General features: G+C 37.2%; 1 protein-coding gene across 2 annotated transcripts in view; it reads right to left on the reverse strand.

Annotated features, from left to right (window-relative positions):
* Positions 1-22,408, reverse strand: part of DENND1B (DENN domain containing 1B) — a 160,067-nt gene that overhangs the window by 93,604 nt on the left and 44,055 nt on the right. For both annotated transcript variants that reach the window (XM_087719184.1, XM_087719183.1), the window contains exons 4-5: positions 19,329-19,378; positions 8,406-8,519 (exon numbers count right to left, since the gene is read on the reverse strand). In XM_087719184.1, coding sequence (XP_087575310.1) covers positions 8,406-8,519; positions 19,329-19,378 — 164 coding nt within the window. The remainder of the gene's footprint in view (positions 1-8,405; positions 8,520-19,328; positions 19,379-22,408) is intronic.

Consider the following 22,408-nt stretch of genomic DNA (forward strand, 5'->3'; position numbering starts at 1 on the left):
ACAATCAAAGATAAGTATAGCTTTAGTCAGTACTGCAAACAATAATCAAATATCCTACTAATACACTCATTTAATCCACCTCTGCTCCCTCTTAACCCATCAGTCAAGGTTCAAGAATAGGAGCTGCTTTCACAGAAATGTGGATTTTTCTATATTTGTCTAGTGACAATAAATCCAAGACTAATTTCAATGGAAGCCTGAAGTTTCTTCACTCTCCAGAACACATTAATGGTCGTTTTAAATTTGCTTTTAAAAAATCTCTTTTGTAACTAAATACTTTAAAAAAATCTTCTTTTAAAATTTTGTTTTTTATTCTCAAAAGAATATATCACAATATTCAATATTCACCATCCTTTCAAAATCTGTAATTTCAACATTTTTAAAAGATCAGGGTTCCATTTTACGGTTGAAACACCTCAATAGCAACCATTAAATATTTTTTAAAAGCAACCTTAAATTGTTAAGTGAATGATAGCTAAAGCTGTTATAATGTACCTTCTATACTTTTATCCACACATTTGTCCAATATTTTCATTTATAAGATTAAGATCATCATGCATTCATTAGGCCATCATGTTTTATGAAAAAAATGTGCCAATTTTTCACACCCAAGGATCCGTGAAAGAGAGTTACGCTAGGCAAATGCAGACTTCCTCCGGTACTTATTCCTCGCATAGCCCACAATAATCTCCAACCATGTTCTGGAAGCCTCCTCCGTCAGACATTTTGCCCTACTTCCTCCCCTCATTTCCCTCAACTACATGATTTTATTTTATTTTTACTGTGGAGCTTCCATCCATTCAATTATATAAAGATACACATAAATCCTTTCTAAAATCTGGTTACAAGGACTGGAATGGGTTGAGTTGAGGCACATTTATGATAAGTCATAATGATGAGGAACACAATTAGGATTTAAATAAGTTTAAGATAGATACCACTGAATCTAGATAAATATTTAGCAATAATCACACAAAGGTCAACTCACAAAACTGGTTCAAATGGATGGAATAAATTTCAGCAGGTAAGCAAATGTTTCAACAAACATTTGCTGCCCACTATATCAAACCAAAAGTTGGAAACAGCATCTGCAAAATGAATCATGGATGTGGCTGTGTATTGCTTTTAACATCATTAGATGCTACCCAATATAGTCCATGCCTGTCATATAAACAATCACATGTGATATTTCGTTACTAATGAAAAACGTATTTAACATATTCTTTTAATCCAGTGAGCTGCCAGTCAGGCATTTCAGCCTTCATCTGAAGACAGTCCTCAGCTTTGTTGCACAAGGTCGATTTCCAGCTCTCTCGCACTTCCACCACAATTCTGATAAGGCTTTTATATTCAGAAGTCAAAGGTTAAATAAAGGAAAGGAAATGTTTTCTGTCAAACAGTCAGGCAACCACTAACAGTCCTGAACTATCAGCAGGAATCTTAACTTCGAGTATTCAAATAAAACTAAGGAAACCGCCTTTCCGCAGCTAAGTGTCTTAATGTCCGGGGGCTACTCTCTGTCTGGGAAATTGACACGAAATGTGTAAAATTGAAACATTCTGTTTCTGGTGGATTTGCTTGAAGTGGAGGATGGGGTGGGAATGCTTCAAACAGTCTAAGATAAAGAAGTATAGTACAAAGACTTCCAAATAAACCAATCTATCATGATGAAAAGTCTAAGGTATTATGTTATAATAAATTTTCATTAATCATTTTCTAGGTTGAACATTTAAATGATGACATAGCAATTTCTAAAAATGCAATAAGTTTAACAGAAAGCTAAATAGCACTAATTATACCAGTTAAATTATTGTAATTTAGGACCACTATATTAGAATTATTGGGGGGCATCACGGGCCCTCAGTGGTCACAGACAGACAGACAGACATATATATATATATATATATATATATATATATAGAGAGAGAGAGAGAGAGAGAGAGATTACAGGCAGTCCTCAGCTTACACCCATTTGTTCAGCAACTGTAAAAAAATGGACTTAGGGCGAATCTTTCCCTGTCAATTTCCCACAAGCAAAGTCAATGTAACTGTGAGGGGAATCTTGGCGTCTGCAGCAACCAAAACAGCCAATAGTCCTGGGCTACATTTAATACTGGAATAGAATCAAGATCACTTGAAGTGTTGATATCACTTTATAACACCTTGATAAGACCACGCTTGGAATATTGCATCCAGTTTTGGTCGCCACAATATAAAAAAATGTGGACACTCCAGAAAGAGTGCAGAGAAGAGCAACAAAGTTCATCAGGGGACCCCAGGCTAAAACAGATGAAGAACGATTGCAGAAGTTAAGTATGTCTAGTTCAAAGAAAAGAAGGACTAGGGGAGACACGATAACAGTGTTCCAATATCTAAGGGGCTGCCACAAAGAAGAGAGGATCAACCCTTCTTCCAAAGCACCTGAAGGCAGGACAAGAACTAATCAAGGAGAGAACCAATCTAGAACTAAGAAGAAATTTCTTGACAGTTGGATCAATTAATCAGTGGAAAAAACTTGCTTCCAGAAGTTATAGGTATTCCTTTAACATTGGAGGTTTTTAAGAAGAAATTGGACAACCGATTGTCTGAAACATTATAAGGTTTGCTGCTTAATCAGGGGGTTGAACTAGAAGACTTTCAAGGTCCCTTCCAACTCTGTTATTCTGTTATTCAATTACCTATATATTGCTGGTTATTATAGGATTAGCAAGGCAAATCTTGGGATTTGTTGATTCAGGGCAAGGTGGTAAGAAAGAATTTGCCAAACACCATTACTGGGAATCTGAATTATGGTGCCTCTGTACCTGTTCCCTGAGAGCAAGCAAACAGGGGAAACAATTTCTAATTATATTTTTTACTGAAGCAGTAAATAAGCTATTTATGAAATACATTAAAGCTGTAATAATTGATGGCACAGTTTTTGTAGATGGAGGAATCTGTTAAGTAGAATGACTACAAGTAATACATAGGAACGTGTCAGATGCTATCTAGCTATTCATATAGCACCGATATCAAATATAGTAGAAACCTGGTTTCTAAGGGTTTCCTTCTACATATGCTCTTGATATTATGCTACAATCTTCACCTGTAAGAAAGAGTAATAGTAGATATTAACATAGTAAATTAAGTTGGGGGGAATTGAATAATTTAATGGTGATTAAATTAGATAATTTGGATTAGCGTAAGTACCATTTAAGATGACCTTCTAAATGTATGAAATGTAACTATATCCTGGAAAGGAAAAGATCATACCCCATCATACCATTTACATAACTTTCCAATATAATAACTATTACTATATAAAATCCGACGGTTGCTTGTATTTCTGTTATAAACGCACCTGTCTAGTTACCCAGAATTATACTTTCTAAGCATGTCTAATTGTTTTGTTTTTGTTTTCTAGATTTGCCCTCTATTTCTGACATCTTTATTGCTCAAACCCACTAAGCTAGCATGCTCCCTTCCTTTGCAATATGTTATATTTGTTAGCTTCCATGTTGTGCCATTATATTTGTTAAGTTTCCATGTGGTGCTGTTGTAAGTGTCCAGTCTAAGATTCAGCTGCCTCTCTTGTTTATCTCTGAGACAGACTGCTCCAGAATTTGTTCTAAGCCGCTAATATAGGTATCTCAGTTTTGTTTTAAAATGCCTGAATGTTACTTTCATTCGGTTTTTAATTAGCAATTTATTGTGGATCTGTCTTAGAGCAAGCTGATGAGAAGCTAATATTCACCATAAAAACTGTGCAGTTGTAATAACATTTGAATCACTTTAGCCTATAGTGTTTTATTGTTTATAGTATTTCTGATACTGTTAAGTATTCACTTACTTCCACTGCAACTGAAACATACTAGCAAATGAATCACCTGCTCATAAAACCCTACTACTGCTTCAGTTACTATACTATTCCTCTTGAACAGCAATGCTGAGCTTTCTTGGGGAAACGTTGGCCTAGAACAGATTTCCATATAACCCAGCTTAAACGTCCACCTCAAAATTGTAAGATTTTCTTTAAATACCCTTTTCTGGCTAGAAAATCTAATATTTATCAATCTTAACAGTAATGCTTCTCCACATTAACACTTTTCTGACTTAGGCTGGAGTTATCTAGGAAAGGAAAGCTTTTCCATTTTTTTTCCCCAGAGTGTCCGATATCAAATTCTAGATAGCAAAATGTTGCTCAAGATGAGAAGGGAAATAGCAGATATTCAAGCAAGTTGCAGAAAGATAACAGAGCTGATAATTGAAAGGGCCCCCCAAATGTTGAAAATAATATGTACTTCAGCTATCATAGAAAGGCCTTTGAGTGTGTTGACCATATTAATATCTCCTTAGGAAAAAGGAAGGGACACGGTGGCTCAGTGGCTAAGGCACTGAGCTTGTTGATCAGAAAGGTCGGCAGTTCGGCACGTCAAATCCCTAACGCAGCATAATGGAGTGAGCTCCTGTTACTTGTCCTGCTACTTGTCCCATTACTGCCAACCTAGCAGTTCGAAAACATGCAAAAATGAAAAATAGGAACCACCTTTGGTGGGAAGCTAACAGCGTTCAGTGCACCTTTGGCATTAAGTCATGCTGGCCACATGACCACAGAGATGTCATCAGACAGTGCTGGCTCTTTGGCTTTGAAACGGAGATGAGCATTGCCCCCTAGAGTCAGGAATGATCGTTGTTTACCTGAACGATCGTTCTCTGGGCGCTGAGGGAGAGTCCAAGCATGGGTTAAATTCTGCCTTCTGCCCAAGGCCTGAATTGAATTTATTTGGCCACGCCCTCTCTGGTGCTTGCACTAGCCAGTTTTTCAATTCAGTCTATTGCCCAGTGGATGTATTCAAAGAAGTTCCATCAGTTCTTGACCAGATAAGCTTGGACTCTCCTCTTTTTTTTACTCTCTTTCTCCTTTATTGTTTAATTAGTCTATTCCACTGTTAATTGTATATTTTTTTAAAAATATTATCCTTTTCTGTGAATTTTTTCCTTGAGGCAGGTGGGGAGGTCTTTTAAAACTTTTTTCCTTCTCCCCCTTCATCCCCGCGGCGTTCCGGGTCCGCTCGGACGCCGCAGCGATCAGCAAGTGTAGCTGGATTGCCTGCTTTAACAGCCGGCAATTGTTTCAAGCCGTGGAGGCTCCCACTAGGCTCCTTTTAGCTGCAATCGCTTTTATCAGCCGCATTGCTATGGTGGTGGCTATTTTGTGCGCAGAAAATCATGCGCCTTTTTTTCCTTCAGCCCGTTTGCCTTGCTGACTACTGCCATGTCTTCTCCTATCCGATCCAAATCGGTGGGACTGTTTTGTGAGAGCAGATTCAGGGGTCCTGGCTATTCTGGTCAGCCTCCAGGTTTAGATCTGCCTGGAGCTGGGAGCGGTATTTTTGCTCACACCATTCTGTTGAGCTGCCGTCTGCTTGCATTAGCTCCAGCCACACTTGCAGCCTCCGGTGAGTGGCAAGGGCTTGACCGACACAGGAAGGCCACTGATCACCATTGCCCTACATCCAGGGCTGACAAGGAACCTTTTTTTCCTTTTTGTTGATCCAGCAGTGACTTCCAGACTGGATGAGGAACAGACGGGCCCATCCACCATGCAGGCTGGCAAGAAGATGAATGAGGCCTTGGGAGCCGTCGAGCCCCAACGCAAGGGCAAGAGGCAGACCAAGGAGTCAGACAAGCTATCTCTTTGGAGGCAAAAAGCACCGGAGAGGCCCTACAAAAAAATGCAACCACCTCCCACCAGTCTACCCCTCCAGGCTCCCCCTCCCAAGGCAAGGTCGCCCCAGATCTGTGCACCCCATTTCCAAAAGCAAGGATGGGTGCCTAGACCTGTCCCCGGATGATGCCTCAGGCTGCCCTGACTCACCTGGGCCTTCTCTGGGGATGTTGGGGGTCTGTTTGCCTGGCCTCCCCTAGACCAGGAAGGGCAGATGGAATTCTCCCTCTCGGAGGCCCCAGATTCTCCTGAGATTCCACATGCAGCACCATTTCACCCTGTGGAGGATCAAGGATCCCACCCCTCAGCTGAGTTGAAGGCGGTTATAGCCAAGGCCATCTCACAGGGAATAGCCCAGGGGCTCCAGCAGGAAAAGAGCACACACCGCCAGTCCAGGTTGGCTCCGCAATCTCCCCCTGTTCAGGAGGCGGCACAGGAGCAGCGCCCAGCATCCCCCCATTCCTCCATGGCTAGTGAGGGCTCAGTGTCGGGCGGGGATGATCTGGATGATCAGACACTATCAGCAGATGAAGGGCTCTTAACTGAGACCGCCTCGTTTCAGGGGCTTTTTAAACCAACCTTTTTAAACTCCATTTATCCAAGGCCAAAGCCTCTACCCATGTTGGGGTATCCGCAGGTCCAGATCTGGCCACCAAAGTGAGCCAGGATCGTAGCGAGGCCTATTTGATGAGCAAATTCCAATCCAGGAAGTCATCCCTACTCCATCCTTTTTTCAGGGTGTTGGCCAGAGACAGTGGATGCAGCCAGGTGCCTCTGCGACCCCAAGCGGCGCTAACAAGAGGCTGTACACAGTCGATCCAGCCTTTAAGAAGCTCCTCAAGCTGCCCCCGGTAGATGCCCCGGTGGCCTCTCTCACCTCTTCTTCTGGAAGGACTTAAGGCTGAGGACAAGAGGTCAGAGAAAGCCTGCCACAAGCCGCACCAGGCCGCTAGGACGTAAACAAATTAGCAGTGGTTGAGTATTCGGCAGACGCCACGCTCAATGCTGCCAAGTTTGTGTCCGGAACCCTGGCCTCAAATGTTACCACGCACCGCCTCTTGTGGTTCCGCCACTGGAATGCGGATATGAGGTCAAAATGTAAGTTACCCTGTTCATGAGAAGTAAATCTACTCCTAAACAGAAGAGTCAGAAAAGGAAAGGAATATTCACATTCATACAATATTAGAATAATATTGTTTTACCACTTAATTAGGTTTCATTGTAGCCAGTGACATGTGCAAGAGCCTATTAAGAAAAAACATCCATGGGCCAACTATGGAAACATTTGCATTTTTGTTGAATAAAATGCACAAACCTTCATAGTAAATATTATTATAGTTGAACATGTTGATAAAATACTGAAACAATGGCATTAAGAAAAACAGAAGGCAAAAATCTATCAACTTTGGTCTGCTCTGTGACGATCAGTCCAACCTTCTATACATAATCTATTTTCAAAATTAAATGTTCACCTTCCATTCAGATGACCTGCGTTTCCACAGAGAAGGCTACTAAGCCTACACATTGTGCACGACTAATGACTACAACTGAGATGTGAGTTTCTGGTATACATTAATGCAACTGTAAAGTGAGTCATCAGGTGACAGGACCAGCTCTTGCAACCATTTTTACCATGGTGGTTACACAAATCACATGGTCATTAAGCAAATCCATTCCCCAATGGGACTTTTTTTTGTAAGAAGCTAGCTGGGAAGAGGACATTGAAACTGGATGTAAAGGCCACTCAGTTGCCCAGCACCCCAACTGCAGTCAATTGATCAGCCTGAAGTGCCAAGACAGGGTCATAAATCACTTTTTCTGAAATCACTGTAACTTTGAACCTCCATTAAATGAATGGTCGTAAGTCAAGGATTATCTATATTCTACTTTATTTCTGAATATAACCAAGAATCATCTGCAATAGGCTCGACATGTTTTAGCCCTTGAAGAACGCCCAGAAGGTTCAACAGAGCCAGAATGTTCTTGCACAGAGCATCTTTTATCTTTATATGTTTTGATTTTAATTCTAGTTTGCCTATTGTGAGCCACTCAGAATCGTAGAGAGTTGGCTGGCCTATAAATCTAATTAATTAATATTAATAATCATCCCAGTCCGATACTTCATATTTTCTGGTACTCATCCTATGGCCTCCATCCTCTACTACTTCTAACTTACTAACCAAAGGTATACAACACAACGTACGTTAAATTTCCCTTGAATCAAGGCAAATGCAAAAGCAAAATGCAAAAAGCCTCATAATAAGGTTAGGATGAAAATTCACACATACATTAATATACACCTTGTTATGTTGCAACTCTGCTTTTCCTCTGGGTCAGTTAGAAGATGAATTCCTATTAATTAGCACCAGGCCTTCACTTCATTATCATAAGGCAATTTCATTTGCAGCTGCTGTGTCAATTTTTCTCTTTAAAAAAAAGTTACACAACCATTTACATAACCTGCCAAGCTAGGCAAAACTACGCAGCATTTGTAAAATATCTCATTAAAACAATTTCTCTCATATAGGGGAAAAAAAATAGTCTTTAATGTCAACTACGCTTATTCTGATGGCAGCATATACCCAATACATCCATACCCATCAAAGCTTTCTAGCTATAGTGAAATCTACAATTTTTAACCAATAATTACCAATCCAAGAAAGGAGACAGGCCTTTGTTTTTTTATATAGCAGCTTACCTTAGGATACAGAGACATACTTTGCCTCCTGATGTTAAACGACAAAATCCAAATCTTTGCTTGCTTTCAATGTCAGTGAGCACAAAAGTAAAATGCTGTCCGGCATGCGTTACCCTGGGAGGGGAGAAAAACTCTGTTAGGAGGCACTTCCCTTAACACTAAAAAGCAAACATGCTTAAAATTAATGTTAATACTATTAGATTCTTTGTTGTCATAAAATAGTTTCATAAAATAAAATAAAAACATTTTAAATCAAATCTAAGTAATGTAGAAATTAATATGAAAAGACTTTGGAGTGAACAGGACATAGAACTATGTAGAACAGTAGTCTTCACTTAGCACAGGGGTATCAAACCGACGGCCCGCGGGACAGACGCTTAATGCGCAGGCCACGCCCACTCTGGTTCCGCAAAGGCAAAAAAAGTTACAATACGTCACATGATGTCACAATGACGCAATTGAGTTTGATACAACTATCTCAGACAGCAACCATTCGCAGTTACAAAGTGATAACCCATCTGCACTTATGACCCTTGCAGGTCTGTAAAGAAAATGAAAGTTGAAGTAAAATCAAAAGCATAATTACAAACCAATTAATTACAAACCAAACACTAACAGGCAATATGGGTCTTAAAAGTAGCTGACACTAATCATTAAAAGGAAATGTAACTTTTTAAAAAAGTAAATAGTGCTCCAAGCTGTTTTCTAGTAAAACCTAATATTCTAGTACAGTGTTTCTCAACCTTGGCAACTTGAAGATGTCCGGACTTCAACTCCCAGAATTCCCCAGCCAGCATTCGCTGGCTGGGGAATTCTGGGAGTTGAAGTCCGGACATCTTCAAGTTGCCAAGGTTGAGAAACACTGTATCTAGTACGTTTCTCTCTGTTTATATGTGTGTTTTAATATAATCTTAATAGCTAAAATAATAAATCATTGATTGGTGAAGAACATATATAAATATTCATCAATCTTGTTGACTACAAAGGAGTTTTTCAAGGTCACTATAATAGATGGCAACATTTTAAACACATATTTAAACAACAGGGTATACTCATCTGACAATGGAATAGATAGGGAGTATTTATATTTCTGTATTTATTATCAAGACATAATTTAAAGTTTTCTTGGAAGGCAGATTAAGAATTATATCTTTTTATATAAGGATATGTAGTTATCAACATCAAATATGAGTTGCTTGCCCTTCTACAGGAAAAAAAAACCATTTTACTGTAGATTTATGAGTCTCTGTAATTGTTCAGGAATGTGTAGCCATTCATGTGACAGAAAGATTCACATAAAAGTTATGAGCTGCTTATATGCCTTTGATACTGTTTTCATTAGCATATATAGCATATTTTCCAGTTTTACAAAAACAAATGTTCATAGTTTAAAAGTACAACTAAGATAAGGACAAAAAATTACAAAATTAGAAACGATATGAAGAAAGTAAATAGGGATTTATTTCACAAAACATATGAAGACAAAGTAACTCCACAAAGTTGTCATTTTGGGGGGGGGGGAAAGGAAACATAACAAAATATATAATTAAATTATGAAACTTGTTGACTAGAAGCTCTGATAATATTAATTTTATAAAATAAAATATTTAAAAGTTTCATTAAGGCATGAAACTGCCATATTAAAAAAGGACAATCTCAATTAATTGTACAAACATTCCTTTGTGTTTTGTTAGATGAAAATTGTGTGTGAACCAAAAAGGACACTTCTATATATTATCATTCTATTTTCTACAGTTTAAAGTTTATGTTTAACTTTCATATTTCCACTGAAAGATAATATACTCTACCTGTAATATTTAGTACATCTCTATCATAAGTCAAGTGTATTGGAAGAGTTCGGTGAGTTCTAACTATTTTATACCATAGCATATATTTTATACCACATAGCTGGTATGTCAAAACTCCACTGCAAATAACCTCCTATGCGTAGTAGAAGCATATTATCATTAATTTTGAAGCTACACTCTATGGAACAACTAAATTGCCAGGGCTTTGCCAAGTCTGGATTCTAGAATTACTAGATTTATAGTAAATCTACAGCCACAATTTATACCAATTTTTTTCATATGTTTTCTAATATTTGCCAGTGCATAATATAATATTAAGAAAGAATATGAATCTTTAACTTTAAATCATACTTCTCAATAATATAGACAATAACTACCATATTTTTCGGAGTATAAGACGAACCTTTTTTCCTCAAAAGAGGCTGAAAATCTGGGTGCGTCTTATACATCGAATACATCATTTTTTCCTCCCGAAGCCCCGCCCCTTTACCAAAATGGCTGCGCATACCCTTATGGAGGCTTTCAGAGAGCTTCTGGGGGCTGGGGAGGGCAGAAATGAGCACAGAATGGGCCGTTTCCCCCCCCCCCAGCCCCAAGCAGCACTATATAAGCCTCCATAAGGCTATGCATGCAATTTTTTTGACAAAAAAACAGTCCCGTTTTTGTGAAAAATGGGCCATTTTTGCTCATTTTGGGGGAGGCCATCCCCCAGGAGCACTCTGCAAGCTCCCCCAAGGCTATTCATGCCTTTTGGGGGGGGGGAGAATGGGCTCGTTTCCATGAAAAACAAGCTGTTTTTAGGAGGTTTGCAGAGTGCAAAAACTTTTTTTCCCCTTTTGGAAAGCTCTTTAATTGATTGATGAGAATTACATTGATCAAGTGCTGTGCCAGCAGAAACACCTACTATATACTGTATTTCTCTCTATCTCTCTATTTCTCTCTCTCTATCCCTCTACCTACCTACCTACACACTCACTCACTTTCCCTCCCTACCTACTGCATTTCTCTATCTCTCTATTTCTCTCTCTATCCCTCTACCTACCTACCTACACACTTTCTCTCTCTCTCTCCCTACCAACTGTATTTATCTATCTCTCTATTTCTCTCTATATATATCCCTTTACCTACCTACCTACCCTCTCTCTCCCTATCTACTGTATTTCTCTCTCTCTCTCTCTATTTCTCTCTATATATATCCTTTTATCTACCTACCTACCTAACTACTTACTCTCTCTCTCTCTACCTATCTACTGTATTTCTCTCTCTATTTCTCTCTCTCTATCCCTCTACCTACCAACCAACCTACTCTCTCTCTCCCATCTCTCTCTCTCTCTCTCTCTCTCTCTCTCTCTCTCTCTCTCCCTTTATCTACCTACCTAACTACTCTCTCTCTCCCTACCTACCTACTGTATTTCTCTCTCTTTCTCTCCCTGTCTATCCCTCTACCTACCTACCTACTTTTTTTAATTTGCCGCTTCAAAACCTTGGTGCATCTTATACTCCAGTGTGTCTTATACTCTGAAAAATATGGTAATTATTTCATCACATCTTTGCTTTCATAGCATAGACAGTATCAAATTATTTTGAAGCTATAAAAAAAAGCTACAAGCTTCCTATTGTTACTCACTCCAAATTATAGGAGAGCCATGTCAGTCTATGGGAATAAAAAAATTGGAAAAGAAGTCTGGTAGGACTTTTTCAAACTAACAAATTAAAAGGCATAATCTTCCATAGCAATAGCAATAGCAGTTAGACTTATATACCGCTTCATATGGCTTTCAGCCCTCTCTAAGCGGTTTACAGAGTCAGCATATTGCCCCCACAGTCTGGGTCCTCATTTCACCCACCTAGGAAGGATGGAAGGCTGAGTCAACCTTGAGCCGGTGAGATTAGAACCGCTGAACTGCAGATAGAAGTCAGCTGAAGTGGCCTGCAGTACTGCACCCTAACCACTGCGCCACCTTGGCTCTTCCATGATCACCTGCTCATTTAATCAGATGTAATAGAATAGCTACATTGATATAGGATATAATTTTGAGATGGAGTCAGAGGATGGGCTCGATTTGTGATTGAGCCTTCTGAATGCCTGATTTATTCTATTACTTGAGCACCTCAAATGATGGATCAAAACAAATGTAGTTGAAGTCTAAAATCTGGCTATAAATGCTACATTTGATGGTATATTGAATGAAAGCATATAAGATGCATGTTGATGTGAGTGTTTTCTATATAACATGGTATTTATGTCTCCATAGTATGGTTTTACTATACTACATCAAAGAAGTGGACTCATTCTGTAGATTGGCTGATGATAAGGAAGAAGCTGAGGTCATAATGAAATGTATTGAAAATTCTTTTCCATGGCTTCAAATAATGAAAATGTCATAAACATATCTCCAATAAAGGAAGTAAATGTAACAAAAGTATTTGGTCAACTGTTGGGAGGAGGAGCAAATGTCCCTATGGTACGGACGTGCGGTCTCACTGTTCTGAGATTGCAGCCGATACTTTTGCCACTGGGGGGTCCAATCGGACCTAAACCATCCCAAAGAGATGGTGAACAGGAAGACCACGTCTTGCTGATATCAGGGACAACGCAAATCTCTGATTGATACAAGAGAAGGACTTCAAGCTGGTGACAAAAGGCAGCCTAGGCTGATGAAGTGGGGACGGCTAAACGAAATCCTTAAGCAAAGACGTTAGCGGCGGAACTGATCTTCATTGTTTTGTTTTGGTTCGTATGCTTTTCTTCTTGTAACTATTGAAATGCTCCTCGTAATTTTTTTCTCTCTCTCTCCCCTCTGCTTAAAGTGAACGGACCCGTTTTTCTTCTTTGGCTCCTTCCTGTTTATTTTTCAACTTAAGGACTAAAATCTCCCTCTCTACTCTAACAAAAATCGTATATTATTTGCTATTAAACTCCATTTAAGAACTTTGTCCCTCCTAAATCTGAGACAACACAAGAAAGTGAAAAAATACAAATTCTGCTGCTTGAAAGCTACAGGCTACAGCTTTTTTTGAAACCACACATTTGTTCCTGTTTCTCCTTTGATCTCACTGTCTTCGTGCTTCAAAGCTCTGTAACTAAAAGTGATAAGAGCCAAGGGCACAAATTGTTTACCACTGCTGTCTCTTGAAAGCTCTATCGGCACTGGGAGAGGGGAACCTCTCTCTTGTGAAGATTAAAGCTACAGTGGCAGTAATTTACAATTTGGAACATGGAGCAATTTACAGAAGAGGACATTTTAATTTTGCAAAAGATTTGGATGCAATTCAAAAGTTATTGGTAACTTGGAGAATTGACAAGAAGATAGAGTTTATACCAGAAAAAAATGAGAGAGATGGAGTTCCAAAAACTGAAGAGAAAAATGAACACAAAGATAAGAAAACTAATGATTTGATTTCTGAAATGAAAGTGGTTGAAAGCAAAAAAATGGGAGTTTGGAGGGGGGAATTTGATAGTCCAGAGCTCTATCCCAAATTTCAAGGCACAAAAGAAGAAAAAAGAGAAAAAATGATGGTTTTAAAGAGAAAAATCTTATCAGAAACAAGATTGACAATCAAAGATAAATCAATTAAAGTAGCAAAAGAGATTACCTGAGAGATCCAACAGACAACAAGGTGTGGAGAGATGTCCATAAAAACTTTACCAAGGAAATAAATAGAAAATTAACTCCACAAATGGCAAAAGAAATAAGACTACATGTCTTCTGGAAGGACACAGGTTGATATATGAAAATTGATAATAATGAAAAATAATAGCTAGGTTTGATGATTAGTAAGTAGGAATTTAGTAATTCTTTAGATTGCTTGCTTAAATAAATAGTTGATAATGGTAACAAGGTATATTTCTATGTTGGCTGGAGGGGAGGAAGCTGGATGTAAGTAATAAATGATTTCGTTAACAAATATTAATGATAATAATAATAATAATAATAATAATAATGAAGTGATAAGAGTTATAGTTAATGACATATATATGTACTGGTTTAATATAAGGAATTTGGATATAAATTGCAAACAATGATTTGGGAAAAATGTTATAAAGGTATAATGTTGTTGGATATATGAAAGTAGATAACAAAAAAATTAACTAAGTTTTATAATTAGTAAGTAGTAATTTAGTAACTTACAGATGGTTATGTTAAATAAATAATTGATAAGGGCAATAAGGTATACATATATGTTAGTTTGGTGAGAAGAAAATAGATATAACAGTAAAGGTTTTTTTGTTAACCAATATTAATTATAATAACTAACAATGGAATGATAAGGATAAGGGATACAGTTAATTATATATATATATATGTACTACCATAATAAAAGGAACCTGGACACAAATTGTAAACAGTGACTTGGGGGGGAAAGGGGGCTTAGAAACTTTGTCAACTAATCTTAATTAGAATAAGTTATAAAGGTTTAAGACTATGGGATGATTTTGAATAATTAATGAAATGCCATCAGGTGGTTGTGTTTTTAACTATGGATTATTTTAGGCAAAAGGACACTAAAACAATTTCAGTCAAATGAGAACTATGCTATGGGGATAGTCAGACCCGTTAAGACATTTGATATGAATGTAAGTAATGACTGTGGAAGAGATGCACGAAAGCTAATTATAACCAATTGACACACTTTCTACAAGATGTAATGTAAGATGATTATTTTTTGTGTGTGTTGTTTGTTTAATAAAAAAAAATGAAAAAAAGTATTTGATCAACTGTGATAGAAATTATAAGTCCTATTAGTAGTGTCTCAAATTTGGTAAATATTAGTGAATTAAATGTGAGTGTCAGTATTTATAGATGAATGCCAAATCATATTTGTCTAATAAATATAAATCTGGGAATGCAATTAATTGATACTATACTGAGTTTTCATATTTTTATTCTATTTTTTAATGTGTCACATTTGCTTAAATATTTTCAAAAATATTAGCTTTGAGGTGCTTTTTCTTGTGGAAAGTTGACAAAAGACATGGAATTGCTAGGAACAAGTTGTTTTGGTTATTATTGCTCACATAATTTTACCACTGACTAACTAAGCAATAGAACAGATATGCCTCACTAATGCAGTAAATGAAAACCCATAAAATAGAATTATTTGTCTTTCAGAGATGAAGTGTGGGGGTCCTTGGTGCTCTCTGGGCTCACGTAGTTGTTTTCTTGCAGATGTTTCCTTAACAAATTAGTAATGTACCAAATGAAAACCTCTCCAAAATATAATATAATCTTTATTTATTTATTGCATTTATTTTATTTATTTATTGCATTTGTTTTACTTATTTATTGCATTTATTTGCTGCCCATCTGACAGCTCAGGAATTATATACCTAATTGCTGGTCACTATTCCATCAGCAAATGCTCAGATGAAGCTTTTACAACAGCTACAGAGGGGAGGGGGGAGGTCAATCATAAAATTATCTAATCTCTTAACAGACCACAAAGTTTAGAACTATAAGATAGCTCAGAACTATTTTTCTATGGGCAGCTGGTGATCTAGTGATCTAAGCATTAAAAAATATTTTCACTGTTAAGGACAGTGAAACTGAAACTCTATTTGACAATGAAAAGGCAGTGTTAACTTCACTGAAATCTTTAATTAAGCACACGGTTAACTTCTAATTCTTTACACAAACTCTCAAGTCAGTTGAGTTTTGTTATTCTACTTCCTGCCTTAAATAAAATCTCTACACAAATTTTGGCTTCCACTTAGCACTACTTTAATTCCTGTATTAAAATATTCTCCTTCATAAACTGTATTACATTTCTGTATTCTCCTTTATAAACTGATAATTTATCCAAAGTTTTAGAGCTAATTATTTTAATGCTTTTAGCTTTTATATCTCTTTCACTTTAATATTTGACTCAATTATTCTCCTATGGTTTTACCTTAACTGCTTGGTGAGCAAACAGTTTTTTCCTTGGCTGTGAGATCTGAATATCAGTTTAGACTAATCTAATCCAGGTAAAGAGATAAAAACACCCATTATGCAATGATTCGTTATTGTATTATGTCCCATTTAACCTCTTCACAGAATACTGTATATTCCTGTGTTCACAGAATGATTTGAATTATTTTTTGAAACGGTTAACATTAATATTTATACATATTCCAAAATAACTAGCAAAAAAGTAAATGTGATATTTAAATTTAAAAATAAGAAACTAGCACTCATTGAGATTTTTTTTATCAAGGGCTATATCATTGCGACTTTTCTTTTAAAAGCTCTCACTTCAAACATAAAGTATTTTTTTCTAAGTTGAAGTTTCAAAAACCACAGCAATATTGCTGTAATTCTCTATCATAAAGCAAGTTTTGCTGTTAGTAAAATACGAAGAATAGCCTCTCTTTGGGCCTTTTCTTCCTTGCCTCATTTGGGTGCTAAGATTCAACATTTCTTTTAGTCTTCTTCCTTTAACTTTCATACTTTTGAAACAAAAGTCTGTTCTACATTTACAAGTATTTTTTTTTATTCTAGTGTCCCAAAGGTGCTTTTTCAAGAGGCAACTGGACTTTCTGTTTTTTTTTTTTTAAAGACGTTTCGCTTCTCATCAAGAAGCTTCTTCAGAGCTGAAGAACTTTCTTGGACGAGAAATGAAACGTCTTCAAAGAAAAATCAGAAAGTCCAGTTGCTTCTTGGAAAAAGCATTTTGGGGACAACCATGACCTGGATGACTGAGATTCTCCATGGACATCTTATTCTAATGGTTAAGGCATCAGGCTACAAAGCCAGATACACTTAGCTATGAAAAGCAGCTGGGTGATCTTGGTCCAGACACTCTCTTAGTTTTCAAAGTATAAGACGCACCTTTTTCCCTCAAAAAAAGAGGCTGAAAATCTGGGTGCGTCTTATACACTGAATACAGCGGGGTTTTTTGCCCCCTTCACCAAAATTGCCGTGCATAGCTTTTAGGAGGCTTTCAGAGTGCTCCTGGGAGCTGGGGAGGGCAGAAATGAGCGAAAAATGGGCCATTAGAATAGTTCTGATGTGATGAAAATTACTTCACAGAATTTTTAAAAGACTGATTATGAAATTACAGCCTCACTGTTGCTCTTTCTCGGTTTGTTTTATTCATTTTCTCAATACTTGTATGATCTGTGATTTAATCAAAATTAAAAGTGAGTATAAAAGGAGTGAAAGAATATGTGACTCTGAGACTTTCTTTCAAGTAATAGAAAAACACAATTATTTTATTATTTTTTACTGGATAGGTTTCTTGCAGTATCTTAAACATTTAAGAATTTATTATTGCACAAGTCCACCTTCAGATTGCTGAAGCATTCATCAAATTTAAAAAGTCACTGTAACCAATGCCATGATTTATGAAAGTAATAGAGTAACTGAAAGTGGTAAAGATTTCTGGTATCAATGGTACCATAAACTTATATGGAAGCCTTCTTAACTAGTAACTTCTAGATTTGCTGGGATGTTAACACCCAGAAATCAGAGGGGCCAATTTTGAAAATGCTGCTCTTTGCCCATGGTATCATCTGGATTTGTCTTGTCCTAACTTTCTGCACATTTCTGTTTCTCAATTCCTTAATTCACACTGAGTTTCCAGCATGACTTTCTATGTTGCCATTTTATGTTACAAATAGGGTGAAAACCACACAGTAAAAAATGGATGGGCTTTGATCACATAGTCAATGCCTGTATTTTTATTTATCTTTACCCCCTGCATCACTGAATAGAGTTAGAATTATGTGCTTGTTTGTATCCCGTCTTTATTATTTTTACAGATAACTCAAGGCAGCAAACATATCCCAGGTGGCTTTCCCCTCCTATTTCTCCACAACAACCCTGGGGAGTGTGTTGGCTGGGAGAGGATGACTGGCCTAATGTCACACGTGGCTTTCAAGACTAAGGTGGGACTTGAATTCACGGTCTCCTATTTTCTAACCTAGAACCTTAACCACTAGACCAAATTCCCCTTTCCCTCCCTTCTCTCATTTCCCAATTGTTCACATACCAACTTTAACGTAAGTAATATTAGTTTAATTTAAAAGATCACATCAACGCCTAGTTAATTTTAATTGCACTTGGTTATTTGAGTTTTCACTTACCCTCATTTCAAAATACTGTATTAAAGACACGGAATGATTAGTATTTGGAAGCTACTGAAAAACAAGTAATTCGTAAGAACAACTGGCTAACTCAAATCATTTTAAACAATGCCCCCAAATGTTTCTTAAATAACGAAAAAAAATATTATGCAGGGTAAGTATCCCACAGTTGACAAAATGTTTGTATATGAGAAATTTTCAGAGTCAAATCTTTGTCTGGCCTTGAAGTTCAGTAGGTGTGCTTGGAACTTTTTAGTTGTTCTTCCTGGCATGCGCCCTCCAACTGGATTAAAGAATTGTAAAGAATTCTATCCATTGAATTCTAGTGGTTAAAGAAATCTCCAATGACCAATCAGCTAACTTATAATTAAGCATTTAATTAAGCCTGCACAGAGTTCCACATGGAACAACAATTCTGCTAAGCTGGTGTCATAACAGCCATTCTCAGAAGAGGCGTTCCTCCTATGACAAAATGAGGAGCAATGCCTCTTCTAATGGCATCTGTTACTACCCACATTTTTTTAAAAAAAGGTACTGAAAATCATGATTGGTTTTCTTTTAAAATCTACTGCTTGATAAGCTGAAAACAAATGCTTGCTCTACCAAACTATTAAATAGGAATAAATATTGCAGACCTACATATACAATACACAATAAATCTATTTTAAAATTAAAACACAATTTTCAGAACACATCTGTACAATCTTTAAAAGATATTTCATTTGGAACTTCTTATGTATACTTGTTTTGAAGGCTGGAAGGAAGTAAATATACAGTTACAATGTCTTATCAACTTTATATTAATAAGAAATGCATGCTAAAGATTGATGGTTATAGATTAAAAGCCTAAAAGAATACTAAAATCATGCTGCCTACCGCCAAAGACACAAATTAAAACTTACAATTCAAAAAACACTTTACTTCTTGATTATTTTAATGCAGTGCTTCAATCCATTCAATACTTTCCTATGAACATCAATATTTTGCAGTGCAAATTGTTTTCAGTGTACCAACCTCACCTATTGAAAAAAATGTGATAAGACATACCTTGTAATGTCAAAAGGAAAGCAGAATTTAGGTATACTCTGGAGGATTGCCTGTAAAAGCAAAAGAAAAAAAATGTGATAAGTATTTAACTATTACCTGAAAATGTCTGTAATTTTTTCCCCAGAAAAAAAATCAAGCAATATTTGACAGGAAGAGGAAACTGTGCTGTATGTTCCTGGATTAAAATAATTGATTATTAAAAAGGAATTAAGTTTTTTGCTTTGGCAGATTGCAAAGACAATACTACCCCAGAAACCCCAGGAGGAGGAAAAGGCCTGGCCTGAAGGGTATTAACACCCTTCACATCCCTGCTGGGATTCTCTTCAACAAGGCCATATGGATTTTACAAGAAGCCCCCGACCATATGGGGAGGCCTCGTCTGGTGCTGCTTGTACTACAGACCGGCCATGGGGACTCCTGACAGATCCTGGCTCAGAAACACAAATGTTGTTTCAATTAAAATGCAAGCAGAGGAAAGGGAACTAAGTTGACAGCATATGCATTTTATGAGCAAATGTTTTTAAAAGCTGGAACTTTTCATTTGTTACGTGCAAAAAAAAAATTGGACAGTTAACCCTTTAGGATAGCAGCAAGGTTCAAAATTACCTGCCAATTAAAAAGAAAATACCTGCAATTTTATAGAAACAACACAACTATTTCTTCCCGTTGGGTTTGACATGCTACTCAGCTACTCATTTCTAATTACACAAGTGGCATATACTGGTTTGAAAATTTATTATAAAGTGAAGAAAAATAGTAGAATAAAAGAAGCAGTTTTAACTATCAGGTGTTCGATGCCACTATGACAAAACAAGAAATAGGACTGGCACCGTTCCCTTATTTTCAGCTGTATAATACCAATAGTCACACAGAATTAAATAGGTTTTTAGTGACATTAAGCTACAATGCACTGAAAAGATTAATGTTCTAATAAAGAAAGGTTTCTGGTTGACACGTAGAATCTAAGCTTTAACAGAAAGGACTGACAGGACTTGGTATCTGACACGGCACTTATGCTATCTCTGTATTTCCATGCAGACACAAGAAGGCCAGGTAAATAAATTTACTGCAATAATTAGGTAGGTAGGTAGGTAGGTAGGTAGGTAGAATTTGTCTACCGAACGGGACTCCAGCCTCTATGCAAAAGTTATTTGCCAGGTTTAAATGCTGGGCCCCTTCCTAAAACCTCCCGAATCAACGGCTGTTAGCGGCTCCTTTCCCGTCCTGAAGTTTCCTGCCATCTCTTTCGTCTTGATAACAAAATGGCTTCCTCGAGCAGGAGAATCAGAGATTCCACCTTGCCAGCTTCATCCCTTACAAGGAGAAAGATATTGGAAAGATCGCTTGGGGAAAAAAACATACAAGAAAAGGAGAACGCCTGCATTTTCTTTCAGTTACTAATATAAAATTAGTATTTCACCAGGGGAATGGATAGGAGAAATTTGGAGGGAATTGGCTCGTTACATTAGAAAAACTCAGATTCAGGTAGTGTGACAGAAATGTTTCACAAATCTTTGTTTTCTTACTGGATGCACCTTAATTACAGGCTCTGGTTAAAAAATCCCCAAGTTCAATGAAATAAAGGATAATAGAAAACTTGGAAACATACATCCTGTGCATTATGAGAACTAAAATAGCTGGGGGGGGGATTCACTCCTAGAAACATATATGTCTTATGTGCTCAGTTCTTAGGATCTGATTAACAACATCAGGCAAAATATACATTTCTCCTTACTGTATTTCAGATATACTAAATTAATCGCCATAATTATTCCTGGGAAATTTTAATTTCTACTAGTGGTATATATGACTGTAATTTCATATTACATCCGTGTGGACATATTCTTTCATAGCTATGTTTGGCTAATCTTACAAGTTAAATTTCAGGCTCTAAATCAGATGCAAAACCTGTACTGATGCAAATGCAGCGTAAGGTCAAAGTGAAAGCCACAAGAAATTGGTAAAATCACTGTAGAAAGAAAAAGAAACGGAAGAAAGTACTTGCTCAAAAGCCCTGATGACTGTTTTATTCATTGCTACCCTAGCGAGGCTAGAATTCTGTTTGGACTTTCCAATATACTATATTTTCAAGAGAGATTGTCTGTCCATTTTATGAAGCGTCACTAAAATCAGATTGTCACAATTTACTTAGAGATAGCAAATTAATGCTAGCCTCATAAAAAGGAGGCAAAGTAATAAACGTAATATTTAAAGGCTACTCAACGTTAAGCATATTATGATAGAGAATTCTATGTTTTCCCCCTTTTCTTCTAGCAACAATATTAGTGTTTTAGACTCTGGGTCTTCACAGTAATAAATACAAGTTTTCTTTAACAAACCACCACAAACTATATTTCTTCCCAATATTGATTAGTAAGCACGTAAGATTCCATCTCGAAGGGACCGGTGTTTGCAGACATTTGTAACATCCCTGTTACATTTTCTGATCTTCCACAAAATGAGAACGCACCGAAAAGAGGAAATACAGATATTATTGTATTTCGCTGTAATAGATACATCAGCCCTCTCTGCAACATTGTAAGGGGTAAACTAACTCAATACCTTCCTCTCCAGCCCTCCCCCATCCACACACGCGCGCGCACACACACACACACACACACACACACAAACAAACACACTCTTCTGCAAAATATGGCCTCAGCTCGCTTCCCAACTGGCAGGATCATCCCTCGGGGGACAAGTCTTTAAACCTCCGCACTCTTTAAAATTCAGCCAGCCAGCAAGTCTATACACTGGTGTATAAACAGTATAGGAGGGGGGAAAAAATCCTCTCGGCTTATGTCAATGACAAAGCAACTCAGCGGTTGACTGTTTTCTCCCCTGACGGTATCAGGCAGATCAATAGATGGGAGGCTACCTAGGCGCGTAAGGATCAGTTTTCTGCTTTAATTACAGGTGTTGTTCGGATTTTACAATCAAGGAAATTAAGATGCTGTCTAGAATGTTTCTTAAGATTTAATACGCAATCAGCTGAAAGATTAAATTGAGGGATATCTGTAGAAAGTATACCCATTTTAAAGTTGGCTGTAAAACACTGAAATGCCCCTTATGGCAGACAG

Source organism: Thamnophis sirtalis, unplaced genomic scaffold, assembly GCF_051295495.1.
Source record: "Thamnophis sirtalis isolate CommonGarterSnake01/CBP01778 unplaced genomic scaffold, rThaSir2_p1.2 scaffold_7, whole genome shotgun sequence".
NCBI lineage: Eukaryota > Metazoa > Chordata > Lepidosauria > Squamata > Natricidae > Thamnophis > Thamnophis sirtalis.